Genomic DNA, 27,002 nt, shown 5'->3' on the forward strand with positions numbered 1-27,002 from the left:
TTTGGGAAACAATAAGCTGCCCCAGTGTTTTATATTTGTATAGTTTGATGGCTATTTGACTGAACCACTGTGGGCCAAGGGCATTACAATTTATATAAATTGATGGGTACACTATCTTTACCTTTGATAATATAAAATGTGTAAGGTTCAGAGGTCAAGGGAGCAATAGAGAGAATTCTTCCTTTTAGTGTCTCTACATATGTTTATCTCTATACAATCTCATAACATAAAGCCTTCATGTTTCTATCATTTGCATCATACAGCCCTCAATCGGCAATAAATGTCATTTTTAAATGAACCTCATCAATTAATTTGTGTTTCAAGGACTGCACTCAAACATACAGTCTAGCTGTCATGTCCTTTAATAAACACTGAAGGGAAAACTAACATACCTTTCTCTAACAGTAAAATCATTTATTAGTTTTATTACATGATTTTTTAAGTAAAACAGCTTTTGAATTGTGAAAAAAAGCTAAGGGCATTTTTAAATTTGTGAGTATGATTCATTAGGTGTTCCAAAATTGTACAGATTATAGTTCAAGAGTACTTTTGAGAGATGAGATGATTCAAGCACTATCTTGTTATTGATTGAAACTTTAAGAAATGTAGCGAAGAAAGCCTTAAATTGCAACCCTGCTGTTTCCTGGCATCTTTTTGCTATCTCAGCAGCAAACTACTTCCAAATACCTAATCACTCTAGCAAACTAACCTAACCAACCTTGCGCTGACCAGATAGACTCACTGTAAAAACATTCAGTTGTTACTCAGGAAGCTGTGAACTTGGGGTTTTTGCAAGATGTATTTTGTAGGTGGTTAGACCACCATCTTAATTATAAATGGGTTGCAGGGAGTTGGTTGCTATAGCAACAGTCTACTTAGTGCTTTTTTCAGAGCAAAACCCAACTTGCCTGTATGTTCAAGGGAAGACAGAATGGATGAGGAAGGGAGATTGAGCTTCTGTTTCTCCAAGAACCACAAATTGCAGCATCCTCTGTTTACATGGATGGGAGAGCTGCTCCTTTTCCTCAATGTTTTTCCTGTCGCTTACAACCCCCATCTGATGTTTGTGTAAAATACAACCATCCCTTATTTCAGAAATGCAACTGCACCAGGGTTAATTAAGGCTAACACCCAATCAAATATTTCCTAAAAGTGCAGCTGAAAACAGAGGGCACAATCTCTCTTGAAAAGCTGGAGCTGTGAAAATTTCTGAGGCAGTGTTTTGTCTAGCATCTCCTGCTGTAAATAACGCTCTCTCTCCATCCTTCCTGAAGTCAGATAGAATTTGTTTTGCCTTTGATTTCTCTGCAAACATCTCCCTGGTTGTGTATCACAGCCCGGAAGACACCCTGGCTTGATTTTTTTTCCCGTCTGTTGGCTGTGAGATGGAAAAACATAACAAAGTGTTTGGGGCGGGGGGACACACACACACAAAAGTCCTTACTCCTGCCTAATCTTAGGTTGTGATTCTCCCATCTCTGTGTCCTTCAGTCATGGTCCGCACCTCTATTAATGTGACTAAAGCACAGAGCCCAAGGCTTAGTTCTGTGGCTGCTGTTGGAGTTAAACAGAGCTTGACTGTCTTTTGCAGCCATGACACTGTAGGTGCTGTGCAAGCCTGTCTGCTCTCATAGTGTGCTGAGCACTCGATTTTCATTTTGTGCATAATCATTTACAACATGCTGCAAGTTGGGATCCTGTAGAGTCAGCACATTTCCTTTGCAGAATGAAACAGGGAGGAGGAGAGGAGCCCATGATAGCAAAGGCCCAGTGCTAAATTATGGCATTGCTTCCTTTGTGAAAAATTCCTTTCCCAGCTGTTCACCACTGCTTCAGACTCAGCCAGTGAGGCGAGGATGCAGGGATCTTATGAGTCTGGGGAGGAGGCTGCCTGCCTGAAGAGGGGTTTTCAGGCTCTTGAGAGTGGGCAGGATTGTCTGGGAGGGGTAAAGAGCTGCAAGGACGTGTCAGCTTGGCAGGCATGTGGGAAAGGGAAAAGGCTTTTGAAGTAGGTTTGGTCACCAAGAGGGAGCAGAAGGAATGTACAGCATGTGAGAGGAAAGAGTTGAGCCCATTTGGGGCAAGTTAGAGGGAAAGTTGTCATGAAAGGAAAAAGAGGTAGGTTTGGAAAGTATCACAGTTAGAGAAGACTAATAAAGAGGAGATGGGGCAATACAATCTGCATTTTCCTACCTTGATCTCTGTTGTGAAATGAGAATTGTTCAATCAGAAATAAAGACAAAGAGGACCTTCCTTTTTCTTGGATCTCCGGTGATCTTCCCTGTATCTTGACCTTCAGACTGACAGTTTCCTCTTGGAAGATATAATCACCTCAAAGGAGAGGATAACTGATTGTGGGAAGAGAGAAACTTGCTGGCTGCAATATCATGGTATCATTTGTGCAGTTGTCATCACTGGGTGCCACTATCATTAAATGCCACAAAATCTTTTAAGCTTTACCTGAATAGGCCTGCCACAGTGCATGTAGAGAGAGGCTTAGATTTAATGCCTTACTCCATAGGAAAAGTCTAACATACAGTATTTTTTTGCTTCTCTCTATCCTGAGCTGTATTGCTGTCCAAGAACTACGAATGTCTTTCTCACCTTCAAATGTAAATAAGATCCAGTCCCCGTGATTTGAATGGCATAAGAAACCCACCACACCAGATGTATACAGTCTAGACTTTCCTGAAGATTTGACAAGGAGAGTTTGCTTAAAACAGAACAGCCTTCCATAAGACCTGATGGGAAACTGTGTTCATTTTGGACATTTCCTTAAAAGAGTGCAGGCTCCCTCTGCTAGTACTGTTCATGAGTACTAGCTCATGACAACAGTGCTTCATGCCTTTCACTGTGATGGTCAAATTTTTTGCTCTTACATTAGCAAGATTTAAAATGGTTTGGTTTGGGAGTTGGGGTTTTGTTTGTTTGTTTGTTTGGGTTTTTTTGAGAAAAAATGCATAAAATCTATTGGTGCTGAGGATTTCTGTTCTTTTTATCTCCCTGGACTATTGGTCTTTGTTTACACAGAGACCCCAGACTTACATACTGAAGCGTGGCCTCTGCCGTGAATATACAATCACAACAGTGTCCGTAATCTCCCAAGTGTTGCCAGGCCACAAAAGGGACAGTGCCTGTTTTGGAGACAAATAGATATCAGAAAAGGAGGAAATTCAAAACGGGTATTTTGGAAGTTTTGCAAGGCAAAATTGATACATACAGCACAATAGACATCAGATTTTAAGAGGTGTGCAAAAGACACACCAAACAAACTAAACGTTCATAACATAAATTAGAAGGCTTTGGAGTTCATATGCTTAAGTGAGTTTGGAAAAGGGAGCGCTGAACACAGACATCCAGGAGGAGCCACTGTCTAGCTCAAAGAGTGCTGGTTGCCAGAAGATAGGAGGTTGGTTATTTCGGGTTTTAAAATTCTCCATTTGCCCTGTTTCTGACACTCCTTTTCCAAGCACCTACTGCAGCCTATTGGCAGAGGCAGGATGCAGTGTTGTTTGGAGGACGCTAGTTCTGCCCCTCTCTGCATGTTCTGGTGGCAGGAACAAAACTAGAGATTTTACACTTCAGGTTGAAAAAGCTGAGATTACCAGGCTCTCCTCTTACTCTTTTTTATTTGCTGGCTGGTGAGTATGAATGCCATCAGATTTGTACAGCACATTGTCAAGCTGAGGATCTGCTTTGCATTCAGTGTCTCCATGACTGTACTCCAGATAGGGCAAGTTTCTCCTGTTTGAATGAAGAAGCCTGCTCTGTAACTGGACACTAGTCTCTTGCTTCCCCCTTCTTCCCACCCTTATGCCTTCCTGGCCATCACAGCAAAACAGAAGGTTTTCTTCAGAATGGTAACAACCGATTCATCCCTTCATTTAAACAAATGGGGTCATATTTGGCCCAATCCCATGCAAATAATTAAAAGGTCTTCTATAGCCAAAACCTGACTTGTATTTTTGCAGTTAAATGTCAGGCAAGACACCAAGCCTCTGAATAACCAGGTAATTTGTTTGCTTTGTGCCTTGACTTCTCCCCATTTCTCATACAGAGGCACTGTGTTTGTTTCCTATGTCCTGTCCACCAGCCCATGCTGCTGTCCACAGAAACTGTTTTCCTTTTTTTTTCCACTCCATCACCATCCCCTTGAAAATCTCAAATTCAAGGCTGAAGGAGACTGGGAGCCAACTTCTGCTCTCAGGGTTAAATCTGGGAATCGTTCCCCTGGCTTCAAATTTATGCTGGTGCAATGAAGATGAGAATTTAGCTTTCTGTACTGTTGTCAACAGAGGAAAAATAGAGTCCCTATAAGACTGTATCCATGGAAACCATCCTACTGCAATAGCGAGTAAAGCAGCAAATCAGATTCCTCAGTTTTAAAATGAAACATATCTAACAACATTATAGTCCATCTGCCATGTAAGACATCATCTGTGCTGATAACTGTGTTGAAAAACCCTTCTCTAGCAAATAAACTGCAAAGAACATTTCTTCTTCCTTGTAGAATTTTGATTTTGGGTAGAGTAAGCATTGATGAGAAAGTCCCACGAAGACAGTACAGTGAGACAGAGCCAAGTCCAGAAGCAACAGTGTTTAATGAAGGAGAAAATTGTTTAATTTAGCATTTAGCCCAAGTATCTGGGCACACGGTGACTAACACTCAAATGTATTTGCAGAGGCAGTGGCCTGTCACCTCTGTCTCCCTGCTCTTTGCTTCTGTGGTACCGTATGTGACAAACAGTACATTTGTAATTTGTGATGCATTTTTCTGAACAGGAGCATGTGTGTATGTGCTTGTGTGTGTGTACGCGTGTGGCTGGTGGCCTGTCAGATGAGATTTCACTATCTGGTTCAGTGCAAGATGATCTGGGCAACTCACATTATAAAGGTGTATGTTTCAGAACCAGAGGCATTTCCACTGCATAAAATGTGCTGGCTGTCTCTGTACTTTATTGTTTTTACATTTCATCATGTGAGACTTTAGAGAGGACCTCTTTGCTATGCCAGGGAGGAAGCATGGAAAAACATGGATTTCTTACCCCAGGCTTTGAATGTGTTACCATATTCTTTCCCTGCTGTGTGAAGAGGGATTCTGCCTTTATTTTTTCACTTATTAAGGCATCTCTCTGGCCATTTCGAGAAATAATACCATAGTTTATCAGACAATTGCCTATATGCAGATGAGGCTGCATTCTGCTTTTCTTTTTTTATCAAATCCAAATACTGCAGTCTGCCTTCCCTATGCCTGGCAAATAGAGAAATATCTGTCTGGGAGAAATGCAACCTTATTTAAGACAGAAGGAATAAAGTTGAACCAGGAGAGAATAAAAAACATTACAGAAATTGCCTAGACTGCAAGTAGCCCTTCAGTTGGTGAGGATCAGATACAGATTCCTCTATCACTTTGCAGTGTCTAGGCTGTATTTTATCTGCTTCTGCATCTCAGTTCCTTGATAACAGCAGTCATGTATGCCGTACTGTCTTCTTTTATCTACAGCTGCCCTATCTGTTATGGCAATCCCTCTCTGATGACAGTTATCTATTTTTTTCTGACCTGAGGGCAAGCTTATTGCAATGCGCTCCTTTTAGTGCTATGACTGAAACACATTCAAAAGCTTCAACTGGTGCATAATGTGGTGGTTCAACATTTAAATGAAGTGAGCACATATTGTTAGGAGCACATGTGGGTTTTGTTGCTCTGCCATGTCTACCAGTTAACAGAAGATGCACTTCAAACCACGTTAAGTGGTAGAAATGGCTCAGTGGTCTGAAACGCTGTTCTTTGCAGAGTGTGCTTTGCTCTACCTGTGTCCAGTTGCTATGACATGCAGTGTTGTCTGTCTGTTCAGTCATTTCCAGAGATTTTAAAGGTCAGGAAAAGATATCCCAATACACTGGTCTAGGACAGTGTTCCCTTATTGAGGTTGAAGAGTTTCGTGCTGGAAAACATCTGGTCGAAAAGCCCAAACTTCTGCAGCTTAGTTTCTGTGGTCCATGAATATTCAAATCTAGGAATCTCCCCATATGCAGGGATGGACTGCATTCACTTCCTAAGTCCTAGCCTTTCGATACTGAAAAATGAAAGTTATGCCTTTCATTGTACTTCCTACTGGTAATTTCCACCTTCTACATAACCCTTCTATATCCCCATGTAAGGGTACCATTTGCCACTGAGGTTCCTTTACCATCAGAGTTCAAATTCCTGGTTGTCCTGGTTTCAGCTGGGATAGAGTTAATTTTCTTTCTAGTAACTGGTATAGTGTTATGTCTTGGATTCGGTATGAGAAGAATGTTGATAACACACTGATGTTTTCAGTTGTTGCTGAGTACTGTTTATACTAAGTCAAGGACTTTTCAGCTTCTCATGCCCAGCCAGAAAGAAGGCTGGAGGGGTGCAAGGAGTTGGGAGGGGACACAGCCAGGACAGCTGACCCAAACTGGCCAAAGGGGTATTCCATATCATGTGATGTCATGCCCAGTATATAAAATGGGGGGGAGTTGGCCTGGGGAGATTGCTGCGTGGAAACTAACTGGGCATCGGTCGGCAAGTGGTGAGCAATTGCATTGTGCATCACTTGTTCTGTATATTCCAATCCTTTTATTATTGTTATTATTATCATTATTAGCGTCTTCCTTTCTGTTCTATTAAACTGTTCTTATCTCAACCCACAAGTTTTACCTTTTTCCTTCTGATTCTCTCCCCCATCCCACTTGGGGGGGGGGGGGGGGTGAGCAGCTGCGTGGTGCTTAGTTGCTGGCTGGGGTTAAACCACGACACTAGTGAGCACAGATATGAGGCATTTGCAAATTTCTCTCTAAAGAGCCAGGGAAGGGAGAAATGGAGAAGGAGCTGGAACTGGCACTTCTTGTACTATTCTTCATCACAGTTGTGTGTCTGTGTTCAGCAGGGTAGAGAAGCCCTGGAGACCAGGCATGGCTCAGGGGAACCCTGCACACTAGTTGGAGCAGAAAGGATGAGCTCATTTGTTACTGTGGATACTAGGACATGTGGAGATGGGGTGACAAAACCTGGAGATTTTAATGGCTTTTGATATCGGCTTTTCCTCTGCCCTGTGATAAATAGCAAGAAAGTTGGCCTTCTCCTTTCCAGCTCCTCCAGCTCAGGCCTGGGAGTCCATGGGAGGAGCAGGGGCTCCATTGGAGCTGCTTATGCAGCATTTGTTCTGAGGGACAAAGCAGGAGCTGCCTCTGATCTGCCACTTCTCACAGCTCCCGAGTGTGGCATTTTAAAACAGTGAACCTTGGAGCATTCTTCAAGTATAAGCTCTTGGGGTTTGCACAGTCATGTCCAGCATAGGAGTGTTTCTCGATGATGTCTGTCTCCCTGGATTCAGAGGTGAAACCATGTTTGTGTGTTGCCTTTCTTACACTACCAGCCCCGTGATTAGGCAAAGATCCTGAGTCACCTTCAAAAAAAATTAAAATTTCCAGCAAACCTGTAGGCCATCTGTTAATGTGGGCAAGCAAGAAGATACTGGGTAGGAAAACTCAGTCACATGGCAGTGTTTATATCCGTCATCACAGCCATTTCTTTTAACCATGTTAAATGCCATTTTAATTATTGTCTAAATTCTTTTTCTGTAAGAAATTGTAACAAACAGCAAGCCTGTAGTGAAATGATTCCTTGAAATGAGACCATTCCTCAAAGTCACTTTATGAATATGAAAATCCCATCTATATTTTAAAATGCCATTCACTTTACTGTTAGAGAAACCTCTATCAAAAATCAGCAGATCCCTTCTGGAAAAAACTTGAATTGTCTTCTCTCTGGAACTCAGGTGATAGCATGTGAACTGCGCCACATTCCTGACATTGCAGGTATTATCAGTGCTGACATATGGTGGCATACAGCAGCTGCCATTTGATACAATGCACTAGAAAGTGCCCTGAGTCCAGTAATGTCTACTTGCGATATGTCTTGTACAGTATAAAGATACAGTCTGTTACCACTTCTGACAGTCACGGCAGCTATGACTCCCTTCTCTGTTTCTACCAGAAAGCAACTCCTCAAAATTAGAATCCCTTTGCGTTCCTAGCCTGTGAAGGCAGAGATATTCTTAGCAGTACCCTGTGGATTAATATTCACAACAAACTAAAAATACCAGGACAATGCATACATTGATCTGCTGTTCTAACCCTAAAAAGCTTTGCTTAGCACTGTTTTCTTACATATACTAGCTGTGACCACAAACCTTTCCTTGCCTGTACTGAATTTTTATTTTCAGAAATAATCTAAAAGGGGCAAGTTGTTCTAAGGACTATGGTGTGTCTTCAAATAGCAAGTTCTGCCCAAAAATCTGGTGACACAAGAAGGTGGCTTGCTAGTCAGCATTGTTTGCAGCATTGTTTGCAACAAAAATGGAAAAAACCAAAATCACTTCTTTCATGAGAGGAAGACCTAGTTCACCGATGAACAGCTTATAACTAAATGATCTGTTAGTAAAAGGTATTGAAAACTGACAGTCTCTGGCTCTTAACTTAATGCAGACCCCTGAAAAATATCCCGCCCTGCAACAGGAGACTTGTTAGGGGGGAAGGGCACTTTCACAAAGATGCAAATAGCAAAGCGGGTGGCTGAATCTCCCAAGACTTGAAAATGTAAGGGTGATTTTGCCTCATGCAGAGAGAAACACTGTCCTTTTTAGTTTGTGCTGCTTGGTAAGCCTTTAGATATGACCAGAAAGCAGTCACACTGCTGTGAGCAACAAGAGCCAGCGAAGTTTTGTGTTCCCTGGGTCCCTCCATTCAATAATGAGCTGTTCTTTAATTCTCTATCCTGGCCCTTGCTGCAGCCTCCTCTCCATCTTCCACCACCTCTAAAGGCTCCTTCTCAGAGTGCCAGGGCTGGCAGAGTCCAGCCAATCTGTCAGATTTGGCAGGGCACATGATAGAGAATTCACACAAGTTTTTTACTTCTACAACAGATTCCTCTCAGCAACTGGAGGTCAGAGGATTTCTCAGCTGGCATGGAGTTAGAGCAGTCTGTACAGAGAGTATCTGCTCTGGCCTAAAGCCTTGTGTGACAGGCAAATCTGAACCAGCACAACCAACGGCTGTGTACTTGATCAGCTCTTTCTGTTTTACAGCAGAGGTGTTTCTTACCCTATGTCAGAGACCAAATTCTGGATCTTCCTATACTATGTAAGTGTGGCTCAAGGATTTTCAAAAGTTCAAGGTACAACACAGACCCTATAATCCCTCTTCCCTCTACAAGGCATGTCGGGCATGCCTTGGCTTCAGCTCTTGCTCTGCCACAGCACAGTTTGGCCAGAGACCAACCGCACCTGCTGGAGAGAGACTTCAGGCTTGCAAGAAGGAAGAACATCCTTTTGGTACGCTTAGCAGCAGCAGTAGAGTATTGTGGGCTTTCCCTTGCGCTTGAGGGTGCACCATATGTATGGAACTGCGGGACAGGGTATGTCTGTCTGCCCTGTGACTTAACATTGCAGATCTCTGGCTTTCTTGCGTGACCCCCTGCATGGCAGCTCACCCATCAGGACTCCAGTAGAGAGCTCTGTGTAATACCCAGTTAACACTCCAGAGGGGAAGCAGGGCATAATTTTTATGCTGGCATTATGTAGCAAGAGGATTTAATGACCTGGTAGTGAGGAATCTGAGCTGAATGCTGCCAGCAGTCTGTGGCCAGGCAGCCATATCCATTGTGCTGTTCCAAATGTGGCAGATCCTGGAGTGGAAGAAGAAAAAATTTTCCCTGCTTCTGCTGGTGTGAAAACTGCTGCACCTGGGTGGAAGATGGGGCTTCATCCTTTGCATGGGACTTGTAAGACTCCGTGAATGTGATACCTCCTATATATGGCCCCTGGTCTGGGCAACTGTGTAATTTAAATTCTGATTACTCTTAACTACGACGCTGAAGCGTAGGTTAAGAACAATGAAACTGGAAAACTGAGAAACTCTGAGTATATATCAGACTCCACTGCCATAAGTGTCCCTCTGTGAAAAGGGGACAGAAGTTACTGATTTCACATTTAATTTCAGACTTCCCATAAGCACTGACCTTCTCAATGCAGGTGTGTTACTGGTGGCTCCTCCCTGTCACTGCTGTGTCCGGGGTCACTGCCTCTGGATGAGGGGACAGAGCGGTCCCTCCAGCCAGGCCCTTGCAGGGTGTCTCTGCATAACTCCACCGCCCTGGGCTGCACTGCTTGACTGACTTAGGCTGCAGCGAGTCAGCCAGAGAGATGGTGCTGTATGAAGCTTGTGAAAACGTAGCAGGTATGTCTGAGCAGGCAGAGTTCAAGAGAGGTAAAAATGTTGGTCTGCTAAGAGTTGTAGCACGGGCAGAGTCACTTGGACTGAGATCAAATGTAAAGTCTTTCAAATAGGAGAGCGCTTGATTATTTAGCTGGGCATATTCAAAATTTATCTTGCTTCTAGTGACCTCATCTAGGATTTTTGCTGTACATTTCTGATCTTCAGAGCAAATTTGCTCTCCATTTTTCTTCAAATGATAAAGACTGCTGGATTGGAAGCTTGTCTCATAGTTGTATTGGTTTGTGCTAGGAATACTGGAGTATTCTGGATTTTGGGCAATGCAGTTGCATTCATTTTGCAACAATAACTTGTTTTTGCACTGAGACATTTTACGAATGATACTGTTCATTTCATTCCCAATGCATTTGTCTTCCAGGTGCTTGTTTTCATAGCTGATTTTTAATGATGCCACTTGTGTTACACAGCGCTCTAAGAGCTGCACTATGTTAGTGCTGCTCTCCGTTGGTGTGGGGCTAACGTAGCTCTGTAAGCGTCTGAGAGTAAGAGGCTGTAGCGGTTTGTCACAGGAAATAGAGAGAGAGTGATACATTGGTTTATTTCTGTCCTCCCTCTCAAGGGGATCCAAGAGTGAGGTTGCAGCAGTCTTGTAGGAGTAACATGATTCTACTTCGTGATTATCATCTAACGAAAGGTTTTCAGAGCTCTGGGAGCCACTCTGTCTGTTCAGCTTTTCTGGCAGTGGGTTTTTATCTCCAGATGTCTCACATCCTTCTGAAATTGTCACCTTCTCATTCTCAGTTGAAGATGTCTGCAGATTGCTTCCGTTAGCCTGTGATTGTGGTGCATAACTTGATGCTCTGGTGGTTTCCACAGTCCCAGGCACTATAGATGAATCCTTGTGGTGACTCTCTTCCCTTCCTTGGAAATCCAAATTAGATGTGTTAGGGCAAGAGTCCAGGCTGTGGTCTCTTTCAGCAATGTTTACTGAAGAGGCCTGGGTTGCATGTTTGGTTTCATCCAAAGACACAAGTAGGTTAAATGTATTAGATTCTTCCTTGCTTGGTTTCTCCTGCTGAGCTTCTGCACTTACTTTCTGCTCTGGACTGGAGTTTGGCAGGATTAAAGAATCATTAGACTTTTCTGGCTGTGACTGAGGACTCTGAAGAGAGTCAGGGGAGGAAACAAGTCCCGAGTGTTTTCGCAGCCAGTTTATTATCCCCATGGTCAGTGAAAGCTCAGTATCGCAGAGCTTTAGCAAACATTCTTTGCCTTTCCATGTGCTGTGGCAAAAACCCTGGCTGATAATGTCTAGAGCTGGTTGGGAAGCCATGTTCTCCTCAGCTCCAACACGAAAGCTGTAAATGGACAAAGGGATTTCAATGGCTTGTTCTGAAATGCTTTCAGATGTGCACAAGTCATCGTCTAGGACTGGGTTTATTTTTACTTCATTTGGGTCATAGAAGAGCTCATAAAGAGCATCTCCGCTGTAGCTGTCTCTTGGAAATCTACCTGGGACCCCAGGGGTCTGAGCTTCCTTCATTTCATCATCTTGTCCAGGAGAGAATGAATCATAGTAGCCTTCATCACTTGTGGATGTGGATTCCTGGTTGTCACTTTTTGGCGTTCCTGCTTCTGTGGAGCTTTCTTTGGAATTGTCACCATGTTTATCAGGTGAGACTTGGGGGTCTGTCACAGATGCAGCAGCCTGGCTTCTAGCCTTTTCCATGTCAGGACCAGGTATCTTCAGTAACTTCTTATCAAACAGAGCACTCTGGTGTAGCCTCACCGATTTGTTGATGTTATCCCAAAACTTTGCAAATTCAACAGTCTCATTCTGGCCAGGAGAGGCCAGCTGCTCCACACCCCCTTGGAAAGAGCCCATGACAGGGCTGTCTTTGTGCTTGCTTCGTCTCAGCAGAACTTCTTTGCTGTTCTCCAACTCCAGGTGAGCAGAGCTCTCATCAGCAAAGATTTCCCCACAGCCAGTGAGGGAGTCAAAGCTTTTCAGTGAGGCGACATCTTCACACAGGGTGTTGCAGCAGTCATAGGAAGAGTCAGACTGCAGTTCACTGTCTGAGCAGTCTTGTGACAAGCAATCAGCTGCAAATGTTTCTCCGGTTTTGAAAAGATACTTTGCAAGACTCCGAGAGGACTCACTCTTGCAGCCTGGAGAGGACAAATTCTTGTCCTTCTCAACCAGGAACGTGAGGTTGTCTGGTTTATTTTTTTTTATATTAAATATATCTCTGAGCCCTTTCTTAGATCTCTTGAGGGAAATCCTCTTCCTGGGAATGGTTTTTGCAACAGCTGGTACAAAAGGCATCTGTGGCACAAAGTTCCTGTAATCAATCATCTGACTGCTGCATGCAGACTGGCTGGGGCTGACCACACACTCTTTCTTACTGCTGGAGCTGGACATCCCCGAAAAGCTGGTGCTATTGACAAGTCGCCCCTTACCCTTTCCAGAAAAACCTTCCTCATAAGCCCTGCTGCTGGGGCCGCACTGCTCTGTTTTGTCTGCCTCAGTAACACAGTCATGGGTTTTACTCTTCCTTACAAGTTTGTAGGAGGACCCAGATGATTTTTCCAGGCTGTTGTCACCAGCTCCATTCCTTACTGCTCTGGTAGAAAATCTGTAGTTCTTGTGCGTGGCCAAACATGCCAGCTGGACTTCAGCTACACTTTGGTTTCCCTCCAGAGCTGCCTTTTTATCTTTCCCCGTGTCGTCTTTGTTAATAGGAACTGTGTGCACTGGTGGCACTTTCTCATGTTGCACACTGGATTTTATGAAGGTCTTTCCTCTCTTGAGCTCCATACTGCTTCCTCACATCTGTTTCTGTAAAGAAAACAGCAGAATAAAGATATTGTGAGTTTGGTGGCTAGCACTTGTAAACTTTGCAAACAACTGGAGAACAAAGGGATGGATATTAAGTATTATACAATTGGTTTTGTTTGTTACCAGAAATTTCCATCACTGAGTCATGGTATTGCACGAGAAACAGATCAAGTGAACCTGAAGGTATGTTGGCAATGGCTGGAAGATCTAGCAAGGAGAAGACGGTACACATTATGGGTTGGTAGCTGAGGCTCAGAGAACATTTTGTCTGTTAGAAATGAGAGGGTTTGGGTTTAGGATTATGACTGCAGGATGGCTTTTAACAAGATAGAGGTCCTATTCTGAAAGTAGAAGAGGCATCAATGAAAAGCAATGCCTGAGGAACTTTTAACATGCAAGTGTGTGCATCAGGGGAGGCAGCAGTTCATAAATCTGTACCTTTGAGGAGGACAAAGAGCTCAAGGTGGGAAATCTCCTGAGAAAATGGATCAAACATTTGGCACATGATGCTCACTTTATATTAAAATAATCCTTACCTGTGAATAGAAAATCCATAAACCTTGGTACTATCCTGGGAAGCATGCTGAAACTGAATTACTGTTTTTGCTTCCTCCTGAGCATAATGTATAATTTTCTGCACTATTATTTTTATTGTAAAAAGTAAAAAATGCCACTTTGAAAATCACTGTTAATTATGACAGAAGTGTCATTGCCGATTTACAAACACCAGTGTAGTACACTGAGCCATAGACACATTGAATCTGCATTGTGCATTCATTAGCTATTTCTAAAAATACTCTATTACCTGTATCAATGCCGATTTGGTCTCTGCCTATGTGGTTTAGTATTGAATCTGTTTTATGTTTTCATATATCTCATTAGTCATTAATTATTTTAGCCATGACACTTTCAGTTTTCCAGCAGTTATTTCATGGACACATCTGATCCTTTCCTGCCTTATCTCAACTTGAATATTGAGTAAGTCAATAGGCTTTACATAAAGGTAGGTCAGGGAAGAAGCAAGCACTTCCTAAAAGCTGTTAGAGAAACCAGATTTTTACTGGATGGGGAGCAGGACAAAACCTCCAAGTCCCGTTCTTGAAAGAATGTGCTTGGATTCTTTCCTTAATGAGACCTCAGTTAATGATTTCTCTTGTTTTGAATTGTTTAGACGTAACTAAAACCCCTTAGAGCCATTGAACTCTGCAACACACACAAACAACACAGTGCTATCTCTAGCACTCCTTGACAAACCATATGTAACAGCTCTGATGAAATGAAGAATTACCAATACTCCCTTGAGAACAATCATCTCAGATCAGATCCATGGATCCAGACCTGCACTCAGTACAAAGACAGCCTCGGAGATTTTAAATTCAGTACCAAGCCTAGCCTTTGTACACTCTTAAAGTACAACATAAAGCAGTCTTTAGTCTACTTTGCACTATAAGAGCTGTCCATAGCCTCCAGTGGCTTTCCAGTTGCCAGGGCTTGCTGGGAACTGCAACACTCTGACCAACACCTCACAAGATACGGGTCTGTGTATCTGGGAGTTGTCTCACCTGCAGCACTTCTCCAGTACATGGATCAGTGATGACAGCCTGTTTCTCGTGCAAGCTGAAACTAGCAGGTGATTAACAATATTTAGAACTAAATGTAGGTCAGTGACAAAAGGTAGAAAACATAAGGGTAAAGTGCGGATATTCAACATCAGGAGTATGGATGCTATGGAAAACATGGTGGATGGTGATAGATGGGCGTCTATCAGTATGTTTGAGATGTTGGCACATTTATTTGCATTTGGGGCTGCATGTGAGTATTGCAGAGCATTCTGAATTAAAAGCAGTAGACATTTTACTACGCTGTCAGGTATCTGGAGTTCACTGATGCCACAGGAAACTTGTTTTACATATTTAGAAATAGGTCACTGGGACATGATTACACTCCTTTTCTGAAAAGCAAGGTGTGATTGAGAAGAAATGCAGTGCACAGAACTCCAGCAGAGTTGTGAAAAGAGTCAGGAACAGCTGATGCAAGACCAATGATTAATATCCCAAAAATAAAGTGTCTGATATCTCAGTCCTTAGCAATTGTAGAAGTAGGTACTTTGTCCCTATGGGAAGTCCTGCTGCTGAGGAGTTCCTTAGAGGTGTGTGACATCGCAAATGCTAGTGTTATAACAATGTTATGTAGGACTCTTTGAAGTCCTACAGCTGTTTCTGCCCATTCTGAGTATTAAGCAAGGGTCATTTTTGTAGGAAATTGCATACTTAGGAAGTTTTTCTGTAGATGCATTAAAAAGGCTTTAGAGGTGGATTTGTTTTACTGTCAAGTATGAAACTTATTAAAGCTTAGAATTCAGGATGTCATTAGATAATCTTCTGAATAAAGAAATCTTTAATCTGAATTGTATCTCCTTGATAAGAAACACAGTGGACTACCAGTTTGATAACTGGGTCTAGAAACTTCAAGGCTTGTTCTTTTTTTTATAGATTAGATGAACAGTTTTAACATGAGAGCCCAAATGGCCTGAATAATATCTGTACTGAGAATATATGTAGTATAATAATGTAAGATGCACTGATGGTAGCCCATGCTACCTTTCCAGTTTCCTCTGATGAGGAAAAATGTAAGTTAGGTGTTGTTTTCTTGGGGGTTTTTTAGATCTACTATACATATAATCACTAACTTTGTATTCTAATTGTTTAATGCTTCTGTTTAATCCCATATATTATTTTTCTCGTTTTCCCCCAGGATTCATGCCAGACTACTTAGTATCTAGTTCGTTGTGTCATCCTGCTTATTCTGTTTTAACACTGGCACAGCTTCAGGAATCTTCCCCATTAAAAATGTTATTAAAAATGAACACCAAGAAAGGGAAGATCTCCTCAGTCAACTCTTTGAGGGCTCTTAAGGGCAAACTACTAGAGCCTGCAGGTTTTTTTAAATATTTGTCTCAGATGCTGTTTTGTAACTTCCCATACTATGAGTTCCTCTTCATCCTCATATGATATAAATTATCAATGAGCTTCTTTCCAAATATAGAACAGAAATATTTATGGGATGCCACTCTCTTTCTGTATCTATTAATATTTTTAGCACTTTTGGTTGTAATGGTCTATACCATGATACCTTTTTTTCTTTCTGCAGGGACACAAGTTATATTTCTAACCCCAGAAGCTGTACCAGTGAAGTTAAAAACAGATTAAAGTGCTGTAAGGGAAAGTTACTCTCCAGTGGTTAAGTAAAGCTAATCAAAATTCTATGAAACATTATTCTAGGCATTTAAAAAATGGTACATCTTCTCTGGGATTTCTCGACCCATGCACTCAGCTACACTATTGCCTGCCTCTGCTCCTTTTTAATTATTATCTTGGACTTAACTTGCAGCGTATCTCTTCTTCCACAGGAATAAAGGGTATATGAGGGACTGATTTTGACCTTTGCAAAGGAAATATATTTTGCAATTAAAAATCACTGTAAAGAGCAGAAACTTGTGGAAACTAGCAGTCTACTAAGGCTGGGTTGTTCTGTTTTCAACAAGCTCTGGATGTTTTCTTCGTTAATGTTACTTGATCTCTTTTTTTAATATCTGTAAAATTATTTATGGAACACACATTTAAATGGAGGTCATCCTTGAATCTTATACTGTCATTTACAATGATCTTAGGTGCAGCAGCATTGAGACTTCCCATCTACAGTAAACAGTACTTTTATCTGTCTTGATGATACCAGCTGCTCACTTTTAGGATTTCACAAGTGTCTAAGAAGGCAATTAGATCCAGATTTGGGGCTTATAGTATAATGGAAATAAGGTTTTGGGTTAAATTCGGATAATATTGCTCATAAAGTACAGGGATACTTCATGCTCAAACATATACCATCTGTGCAGGGTGTCTGACAGCCTTTTCATAAAAACAGAAGGTTTTACTGTGTCTGTAATTCATCTAAAAGTAAATAAAAGTTTTAGAATGGGAAGGTGAACACATTTCTGTGGACTGAGGAGACTTGGTTTTAGGACAGTCAAAGAAATTGCTTATAGTTTTGGGTTATGAGGACCTCAACAAGACTGAGTTAGGTAACTGTTCTGGTTAATAAGAGCCATATTCAGATGGCCTAAATTCTACCTAAGTCCATGTCAACAGACAAGGAGGCCAAAGAGGGGTGCAGTGGAGCTGGACTGGATATTCATTAGGAAGCAGGAGGAAAACGGGTGTAGGCAGGATTCAAACAGTCCAAATATTGCCTTTGTCATGTGGGTCAGAGAAGAGAGGGGTCACACTTGCCTCTGCCCATGGCCCCCAAAGCTTTCTGCCAGGCTTAGCCGTCTACAATTTTCCCTCTCTGGAGGAATGGGGGAAGACTTGCTTTGGGTTTGGGGCTGGTGTCAAAGTTATTAGCTTATATCTTACTAGCTTCTCTCACAGTTGAAAGATTTGTTTAGGTTATCTTCAAAGAAAAGGTAAAAGAGGTTGTGCTTTAATGTGTCAGTAGCTAAAATAGCAGTCCTCTTGGATGTAACTCTAGGAAGATCATCCTACTGGGAAAGTAGAAGTATCTGCTTCAGTGAGGTTGCATGGTTAGAAATAATACTATTATGAAGAGGGAATTTAGATGAACTCTCTGGCTTCAGCAAGTTTGGCTCAAAATTTCTTTTGCTTAAGTACAAAAAAATATATTTAAGATTCATTTATTCCAAAATCTTATCAGCTGTCTGGCTTGGACACTCTTACTTGCTTGTTTGCTCTGTAATTTATCTGTAATTGTCTCTCTTGGATATAGAAATAAGCAAAATCCAAAATACAGTTGTTTTGCAGGGGAGATAGGAGCGCTCTTTCTGCTTCTTTACATTTAGATCATTCTTAAAATTGGCAGGTTGTGGAGACGGTACCTTGCTGTCTCTTGCTAAGCAGAATTCTGCGTGCCACTTGGAGTCTTAATTTCACCTCCTTGCAAGCATTTTCCTTTTATTAAATTAAAGAGTTGATAAACATTGCATACTCTTTTAGGTTTTTTTATTTAAAAAAGAAGGAAAAAGCTCTATTTGGACTGCTTTTATGTTTTGGGGTATAAGTCTGGAGTGAGTCCAAAATCCCTTTTCCACAAGTGGCTTCATATCAACCAGACTTAAGATCCTGAGTATCAGAGCTACCTTTGAAAAGGTTACCCCTGCTTTCCAAACAAAAATGGTAGCATAATTAAATTTCCTGAAAATATATATCTGGTTTGGGCATTTGAACATGCATTATGCTTAAAATGGATGTACTTTAAGATGACATGTTTTTTAAAATATTTCTTGAGACATTGTATAATGGGAAAGAGAAAAAGAACAGAGCACTTCGGCAGGCTCTCCCTTCCTATGCCTAGTTAACCTCAGGAGGATTTTTGCTGGGTACCAGTTGGAAGTCCTAAAATGCAAAAACAAGCAAGCATGAGTTGGTGAGAGCCACAGCTACTTTTAAAGTCAGTGGACAATACTAATTTTTAATGCTTAGGATCTAATCAATTAGCAATGCATAAAGAACAGCTGGTGCTCCCAGTAAAGGGGGGGGGGGGGGTATTTTTGGAATAAGACTGTTTGTTTACAGTCAAAAACCTTAACTCTCTATCTCAGAAGATAAAAGTTAATAATGGAAATAGTTACTAATAATCATGACCATATATTCCATTCTGTTAATTTGATTTTTCATTACAAAGCAATAAAATGCTTCCTCGTTAGAGGGTAGGGATATCCTGTCTGCAGTTATTGTAACACTGTTTCTAGTAAGCAAATAAACATAACATTTCTTAGGGTGGAAACCAAAGAGGGTTTTAAAGCAGGGCTCATCTTTTTACTTAATCTGATTACCCTGCTAGTATCTCACCTCCATTAGAAAACAGAAAAGAACAGGGTGGAAAGGGTGGAGGATGTAATCAGGGACAGTCATGATTCAGGAAACAGACGAATGTTTATTTTTAAAGATGCCTGTGTGACACACAAACCTGCACTGAGATCATGCCTCTTTTTAGGAGTACTCCTCTCATCATCGTTAGTGACTGTATCTTATCATTCCCCTTAATCATTTGTCTCTCTTGGGTAACCCAGGATGCCTAATTATTTGCATATACATTTAGGTCAGGCAATGGCTTTCTCACGAAGAACCAGCAAAAAGGACATTGGTGTGTTTTTCTTCAACCTTAATTCCTCTGAGCACACAAAGTAGGATCTTACACTCCCCAGCAGCATACTAGAAGGATGTGTAGTTAAATGCTTAATCTTATTAGCAATGTGCTATAGAGAAGCCTGAACCTTCCTTTAAGCCCTGCCAACTGTTCCCTGGAGGGGAATTTTTCAGGATTTTTCATAGTAAAATTAACCACTTTTCTACTCCCAGCATACTGTCCTGCTGTGTGTGACAGGAGGGATCCCTGGGGGAACAGCAGCACCCACTGCTTCCCCCAGCCCCGCATGGGGCACCCACTGCTTCCCCCAGCCCTGCGTGGGGTGTGCAGCAGGGCGGAAGGAGGCTGAGACCATGACAATAGGAGGTTCCTTCTCTAACAAAAAAAACCTCTGCACCCCTCACTCAGTTTTCTTCTATGCCTGAAGCTGAAATAAATGTAACTGCTTGAAATGTTCCAATTACACTGTGTAAGAGGGCAGCATAAACTCCTGCACAGGGAGCTATCGAATCATAACTCTATTGCCAGGAGAAGGCTGCTGAGCAGAAATTTCCGCTGTGTACCTGAGAAGGAACAGGGCATTTTTTACTTACCCTGACCAGCAGCCTGTTGGTACCAGACAGCAAAGTGTTAATGCTGTCAGCTTTGGCTGTTTTCAGTAATTTATTGCTTTAAAAGGAGACAGGATGTGCATTTATATAAATACAGGCACACACTTGTCAGATGTATGGAAAAATAAGTAAAAAACAATACTTCAAAAACGATCAGTCATCCCGAAATAATAGTCCCTCGGAGTTGCTCTGAGTGTCAGAGCAAAGGAAATGCCATTGCACCAGACCAAACAAGAAGGCAGATCACAAAAATTCTACTCACCATGTTTTATCACTGAGCAGAAATCCTCTGTCTCCTAGCCTTGCTACTGAGGCTGGTCTTTATCCAGAGGCTCCTGTGATGTTTTTCAGATTCTGAGGGGCTGGACCACTGCTGCTCTCCAGTGTTACTCTCCACCCCCTGTCTTTTCCTCCTCCTTCTTCCTTCATCCCCACCCCCTCATTCCTCCTGCTTGTAGCTTTTTCATACCTTACATAGATTCTAGGCTTCAACATGTAGCTTGATTTAGGAAAGATGCTTATTTCAGCCATCTGCTTGATACCATGGAAATGTCTCCATTGCTAAGGAATAAAAGCTCAGAAGGGAAGCTCGGGAGTCCTGAGCCAGCATTTTGGTTCCTCTCTATATGACTGCTTATTAAACAGGGAGGAACACATCCAAATTAATTTCATTTCTCACATGTTTTTTTATTTCTGACTAGGATTCAAGAAAAGCAGTCCTAACATGTTCGTAGGTTAGTGAGATGCTTCACTGTGCAATGTATGCAGATTATTGGACTGTGCCACCCTTTGCAGAGCTTTTGTTAATGTTGAAGTGAGAGGAGATTTCATGTGGGAGCAAAGTGGCATAAGGGGAGAGAGTGAATATTTCTGCTGCCCAAAGCTAGAGTGCCAGGTGTTAGCCTCATATTGCCTTTGACAAACATGACCTGTCGAATTCTCCTTACAGTAAGTCTAACTTCTGCTTCATGTGTAGTGAAGTCAACATCTGATGTTACAGTATCATTCTTTGTTGTATAGATGAGTTTATTACCATCACAAACACTAAAGCTTTGATTTCACAAAAGCATAAAGCTGGCATCCTTGCCCGAGCCCTGTCCCCATGAAGGGCTCCCAACCTGATCATATCTTGATTGTCCCTCCCCATTAACTCTCCTCTGAGTCCTTTACATCAGTCTCTCAAATCCCCTGCTTTCTCCTTCCTGCTTGTTAAAACACCTCTGTTGGGGGTGTGATAGGAGCCTCTTAAAAGCAAAAGTGTATGCCGTGAAGCAGTGGCTTAATCCACTTCAGTAGCTCTCCTGTGAGCTGCAGTTTAGAGCTGTACTCTAGGATAATGCAGTAGTTTGTACAGACTGGCATTATCTGCGGGCGGTTTACCCTTCTGATGTAGGGGCTAATATCACAGTTGCTCTAACGTAGTGAACAGGCAGCTCTCAGATGATTGAGTGAGACAGAGCAAGTTCAGGCAGGTCCAATCTGTGCAGGTATTTAGAAAATCCTCCAGCTCTGTATGAACTGAAGATGAGTGTTCCCTCACAAATGGAGCAGGTGCATCAGTCAGAGAGCTGATCTCTTCTGTCCCCACATGACAGCAGAAAGGGAACAAAAGCCTTAACCTGCTACCTGTTCTCATCTGCCTTTTCACAGTGTGCTTTAGCTGAACCTTGGAGATGGGGGAGGGAAAGAGCTTAAACTTTTATGCTGTCTAAGCTTCTAAAGCTGAAAAATCAGCCAGTTAACCTTAAAGGATGCAGAACAGGGTGCTCCTGCTCTAAGTGCCAGCCAGTAAGCCACTCAGGTGTCCCCAATGTGGAAAACACCCTGGGTTCAGTCCACCTGCAACAAGTAGAAAGCCCTTGTATGACTTCACCAAAAGACTGGTGGGAAGAAAGAACAAGCTGTGGGTGAATCCTAGTAGCTCTGGCAAGTAGATTAAGACCAATCATGAGAGAAAATACATTCATTGGAAATAAGATTTGATGGGTTTTATTCTACGTGAAATATTTGTATTAATACAGGAGAAAGCCTTTTTCATGATGGATATATGAAGCCACCAAGTTTTCAGGTAGTACATCTTTGCTCTGCAATGATGTCACTTTTGAGAGCCTCCACTTCGTGTTTTGGAAAGAGGGAGCCTTTAAAACTTTGAAGTCCTTTGTTCAAAGTAACACCAAGGCTTGTTAGAAATACTGATAGACATGAGAGTCAATCAGAGGTCACTTCTGGTGCTGATTCAAGGCTGATGGCTGGTGTTGGTAATGTCTGAGCAAATCTAGCAAAACTAGGGGTTTAGAGTTTTTATTTGAAAATTACTCACGCACTCAATTTCTGAGCTGAGTTTCTGAACTCTGAAGCGTAGGCATTAAAGGTAAAGGTACATCAGAAAAGATGTACCCAAATATGCCATGTGGAGAAGGAAATAAACAACAGAGAGCACTTAAAATTGCATTTGAAGCCTACTTCATGTTCAACTCAAGCTCAATAAGACAAGCCATCCTCAAAGATTTAGAGAAGAGAATCTGGCCAGGGAGGGACTCTTAGCACTGGTAGTGTTTCAGGTAGATCCTATACCTGCTGTCTCTAGGACAATGTATTGCTGCTCCTCAGGAATTGGGAAAGCTCTCGTATAGATGTCCCTGTTTCTAACAAATGGCACCTGTTGTCCCTTTGCTGGAGGAGCTAGAGAAGATCACTCTAGACCTGGATGAGATACCCAAATCTGTTCATGGTGACTCAGGTAAAGCAGCTCCTGTGATGAGACAACTCCAGGTTTTAGGATGTCTATATGGACAAACATTTCCATCTTTAGAGCCTTTTATTTCCCTTCTTCAAGGGAAGTGGCCAAATCCATTGGCCATCCATAGCCATAGCTATCTGTAGCTATCCATGGCCATAGCCTGCATTGGCCTAAATCACAATCTTATTGCATTCACTTTTAAATGCACAGTATGTTGAATAGCAGCTGAACCATGGTAGCCTTTATGCATTGCAATAGAGCTTTTTTTCCTTCCTAAATAGTTCTCAACTTGCAGTTCCCTGAACTATCCCTTTCTGCTATCATTTCATTTCAAGCTATTTCACTGTGGCTGTTATGAGCTTGGTTCAAAAGGTTGGTTCTTGGAGAATCTAATCACCCTCTCTGATTAATTCTGATTAATGCAGTCTGTCCAGAATTGTTTTGAGCATCAGTGGGCATAAAAGGGAATGGAAATCAGAAAACTGTAAATGAGGGGTACGTGGAACAGCTGCCATCTGTTTAGCAGAAGCCCACAGCCTTTGGCATGGGGAGTAAGAAGAGGGTCCTTGAGAGAAGAGGGACTAGGGAACATACAGTCCTTGGTGTGGCAAAAGTAGGGCAGCAGGGGTCCTTGGTACCCAATGAGGAGGACTGGGGAAAGGAGGAGAAAAATCCACATAAGGGGGCAGTATGGAAACACAGAGAGGGAGTTTTTAGATGAAAGCAGGCCCAGCCTGGCGGAACTTGGAAGCCTGCATCTCCCCAGTGTGGGTAGCAAATGTTTGCGTCAAGTGATTGAAGACAAATATTAGCATGAGCAACTCACAAAAAGCAAACTATACTATTTTTTAAGTTTCTGTCATGGAAGAAGGTAACAGATTCAGAACAAAAGCGACTCGGAACAAAACCATTTGCTGAGGTAGGTCTATTTGTTTCCAAGGAATTACTTACAGAATTAATTTGACCCAGGCTATTTCCTGCCAGTGAACTAATGAAGAGTATAACATACCCCAATCCAGTTGAGCTTTCTGCTAACATCCGCTTAAACTTAATTATTCATGGATTCTTATCAGTATTTCTTGGTAAAATGCAAAGCATGTTGTAGAGAATTGGTAATGGGATATGGAGCTTTTTCTCTCCAGATTGCTAGCAGAAGACTGCCCTAGGTTGAAGGGAACAACCTTTGCTACTTATCTCACTGCTTCCCAGGGCTTACATTAAGTTAATTGCTACTCTCTTCTTGGTTACTTGGTGAGCTAGCGTCTGCTGCAAAATTTAGGATTGTGAATTGCTGTTAATAACATCAGTACTTAGCAAAGGAAATAGAAGGATTTTTATCCACAGATTTCTGTAAGTGTATTCCACCTCAACATCTCCTGCCTGTCTTTGAGGCACTGTCGTTGCCCTATTTGCTGCCAAGGGGATGAGGTGGAGAAGGTAGGGTTGCAAGAGCCCCTTTCAGTACTGGTATCAAAAAGCTTGCTGCCCTGCCTGCCAGCCAAGCCTCGGAGTACCAGTAATGATGCCCTTGATGGCAGGAAGGAGTGCCGAGTGCCTCCAGGATGGGACTGATCACATTCTCAGTATGGCTATTCTGGGGACTATGGATGACTCATTGTGAACTGCTTGTTGCCTCAAAGAAGAATGAAAAGGGATTTTGAGAAAAAAAGAATATGGTGAGGACATTTCTCCAGCTGTTCATGTTAGAATAGTGGCTGCCCTTAAACTTTCTGCTTTAAACAAAAAGCTCTCAGCTAAGAAATGCTTACCTATAAAATCAACGTGGGAAAAATGAGCTGCATTAAATACTGTGAACAACTACTCCAGAAGAATTGTTTCACCAAATCATTAAGAACTCCAAGGCTCTAGAGACCAGAGACAACACCTAGGAGGGACATGATACCTCAGGGACCTGACCTCAGAAATGTTTAAATACAAGGCACATTTTCAGAAGTTTTTCCATTCCAGATATGCCTTTGTGTCATAGACATCTGTCTAGATGAGGCAAGAATACCTCCAGTTTATTGAACTGCTACTGTCATTAACAGACACTCTCTGTCTCAAAGGCAAAATAATCATTCAGCATAAAGCATGGGGGATGGCAAAATGCACTATTCCACAGACATCCCAGTGCAACCTATAAAAAAATTTTCTCAGCTTCTGCTGAGGAAGATGCTATTGTGATGACTGGAAGGAAGGTTATAGGAAATTTTTAATGACTCTTTTGTATGACTTGGTTTCCCTGCTTAATTTTATATTGCCCTGTGCCTGAATACATACAATTAAGTGCTCTGAAGGCTTTGTTAAAGGCTCGGTCAGGAAAGGAAAAAACATATAGGTGTAAGTAGCCATAGATATACAGCTTCAAATAACAGAGACCATCAGTGAGGGAGAAACTATTTCAGTGGCTCTAATGGGATAGTCTTTCAAATGCTAAAGCTGGGATCAAAGGAGAGCTAAAACCAAAAAGACCTAGGTAAGAGAGAAGGGAGTAATTAGATAAAGTTAGTGAGGGTGAGCACAATAGCACAGCAGGCTCAGGTCTACATGCACAGATGGGGATGCTGAGCTGTGAGCAGGACAGGCTGCTGCTCCCACTTCTGTCTTTCACCATATGCTTTTATTTTGTATCTCAGTGAAAAAATAAAATGTATGTTGCACAGAGATGCTGGCTTGGTCGCACTGCAGAAGATATACTTGTCACAGGATCTTGCAAAGGAGTCCTCATGGGTGGTATGGGGTGTGCTGGTTTTGGTTGAGATAGAGTTAATTTTCTTCACAGTAGCTAGTATGGGGCTATGTTTCGGATTTGTGCTGGAAACGGCGTTGATAGTGCCCGGAAGTTTTCCTTACTGCTGAGCAGTGCTTACACAGAGCCAAGGCCTTTTCTGCTTCTCACCCCACCCCACCAGCGAGCAGGCTGGGGGTGCACAAGCAGTTGGGAGGGGACACAGCCAGGACAGCTGACCCCAACTGACCCAAGGGATATTCCAGACCATATGACATCATGCTCAGCGTATAAAGCTGGGGGAAGAAGAAGAAAGGGGGGGACGTTCAGAGTGGTGGCATTTGTCTTCCCAAGTAACTGTTACGCATGATGGAGCCCTGCTTTCCTGGAGATGGCTGAACATCTGCCTGCTGATGGGAAGTAGTGAACAAATTCCTTGTTTTGCTTTGCTTGTGCATGTGGCTTTTGCTTTACTTACTAAACTATCTTTACCGCAACCTATGAGTTTTCTCACTTTTACTCTTCCGATTCTCATCCCCATCCCAACTGGGAGGAGTAAGGGAATGGCTGTGTGGTGCTTAGTTGCTGGCTGGGGTTAAACCACGACAAGGGGCCATGAACCAAATCACAAATCCTGTTTTGAGGGAAGAAACCCCTTGGCTGAGTGTGTAGTTGATAGGACCTTGAGGAAAAAGAGCACTACAGCCAGTTTGCTAACTGCGACAAGTAGCCCCTTGCTGTACATAAAATCTCACCTGTCCACCAGTCAGCATTTAAATACAGGCAAACAAAAGAACATTTGGAAAATGGATGGTAAATGAAGCCTTTGAAATCGCCAGCAATGCAGTTGGTAACAACATGGTTAGAAATGCTTATGGTCAATTTACTCAGTGGAACATACATTTTGGAAACAAATCTGTGTGTTGGATTTATGTTGTTAGTGGCAATGTCACAGCCAGATTTCATTTTAAAGTGGCAAGTTGTACATCTTAGAAGAGAATAAAATACACACTTTTAAATGTAGTTTGCTAGCAGACCTAGAGATAATGTTTGGCGGTGTTTGTTTCTCTTGTTCTCCTGCCTCCTGTGTGCTAGGTGGTAGTGGCTAACTCCAGAAGCTTACTGCCTGCTGCTGCCTTAACTGCTATCACAGCTGGAAGGTGAAATTTCTGACCGTGTTCCATGAAGTCATTAAATGATGTTTGTGGTAGGAGTATGGCATTACAAGCAAGGCTTTTATGGTAGTGAAATATGACCATTAATATATTTTTGCAGTTACAGTAAATAAGCAGTAAAACTGAAAGAACTCAGCTTCTGACGAAGTGCTCCATTAACGTATCATGAGTATTGACAAATCCAAGGTCGTCATTTGGTTTGTAGCTACACTAATTACCAGCAGGTTTTAAAATATGGTATTTTATGGGTCTTCTAGCTGACAGGCTATTTAGAGAGGGGTGATTTGTTGAGCACTATTCTTCGGGCTTCATCCTTTCATGGCTTTGGCTGTTACCATAGCTCTGCAACAAAACAATCTCTCCCAGCTGTTCGATTTTTCACAGAGGGGTTATTAACATTTCTAAGCCAGCTGATATGCCTAGGCAGTACTCAAGCATATTAAACTGTTACTTATTTCTCTTGCTAAAGTGCAGTAGCCATTTCCCA

The 27,002-nt window shown here is 42.1% G+C and overlaps 1 protein-coding gene across 2 annotated transcripts in view; it reads right to left on the reverse strand.

Moving 5' to 3' along the window:
- The window catches only part of AMER3 (APC membrane recruitment protein 3), a 43,538-nt gene extending 23,209 nt beyond the window's left edge, over positions 1–20,329 (reverse strand). For both annotated transcript variants that reach the window (XM_052804013.1, XM_052804014.1), the window contains exons 1-2: positions 20,135–20,329; positions 10,046–13,099 (exon numbers count right to left, since the gene is read on the reverse strand). In XM_052804013.1, coding sequence (XP_052659973.1) covers positions 10,064–13,078 — 3,015 coding nt within the window. In that variant the 5' untranslated portion in view covers positions 13,079–13,099; positions 20,135–20,329 and the 3' untranslated portion in view covers positions 10,046–10,063. The remainder of the gene's footprint in view (positions 1–10,045; positions 13,100–20,134) is intronic.
- Positions 20,330–27,002: the final 6,673 nt, after the last annotated feature.

This window comes from Harpia harpyja, chromosome 12 (genome assembly GCF_026419915.1).
Source record: "Harpia harpyja isolate bHarHar1 chromosome 12, bHarHar1 primary haplotype, whole genome shotgun sequence".
NCBI lineage: Eukaryota > Metazoa > Chordata > Aves > Accipitriformes > Accipitridae > Harpia > Harpia harpyja.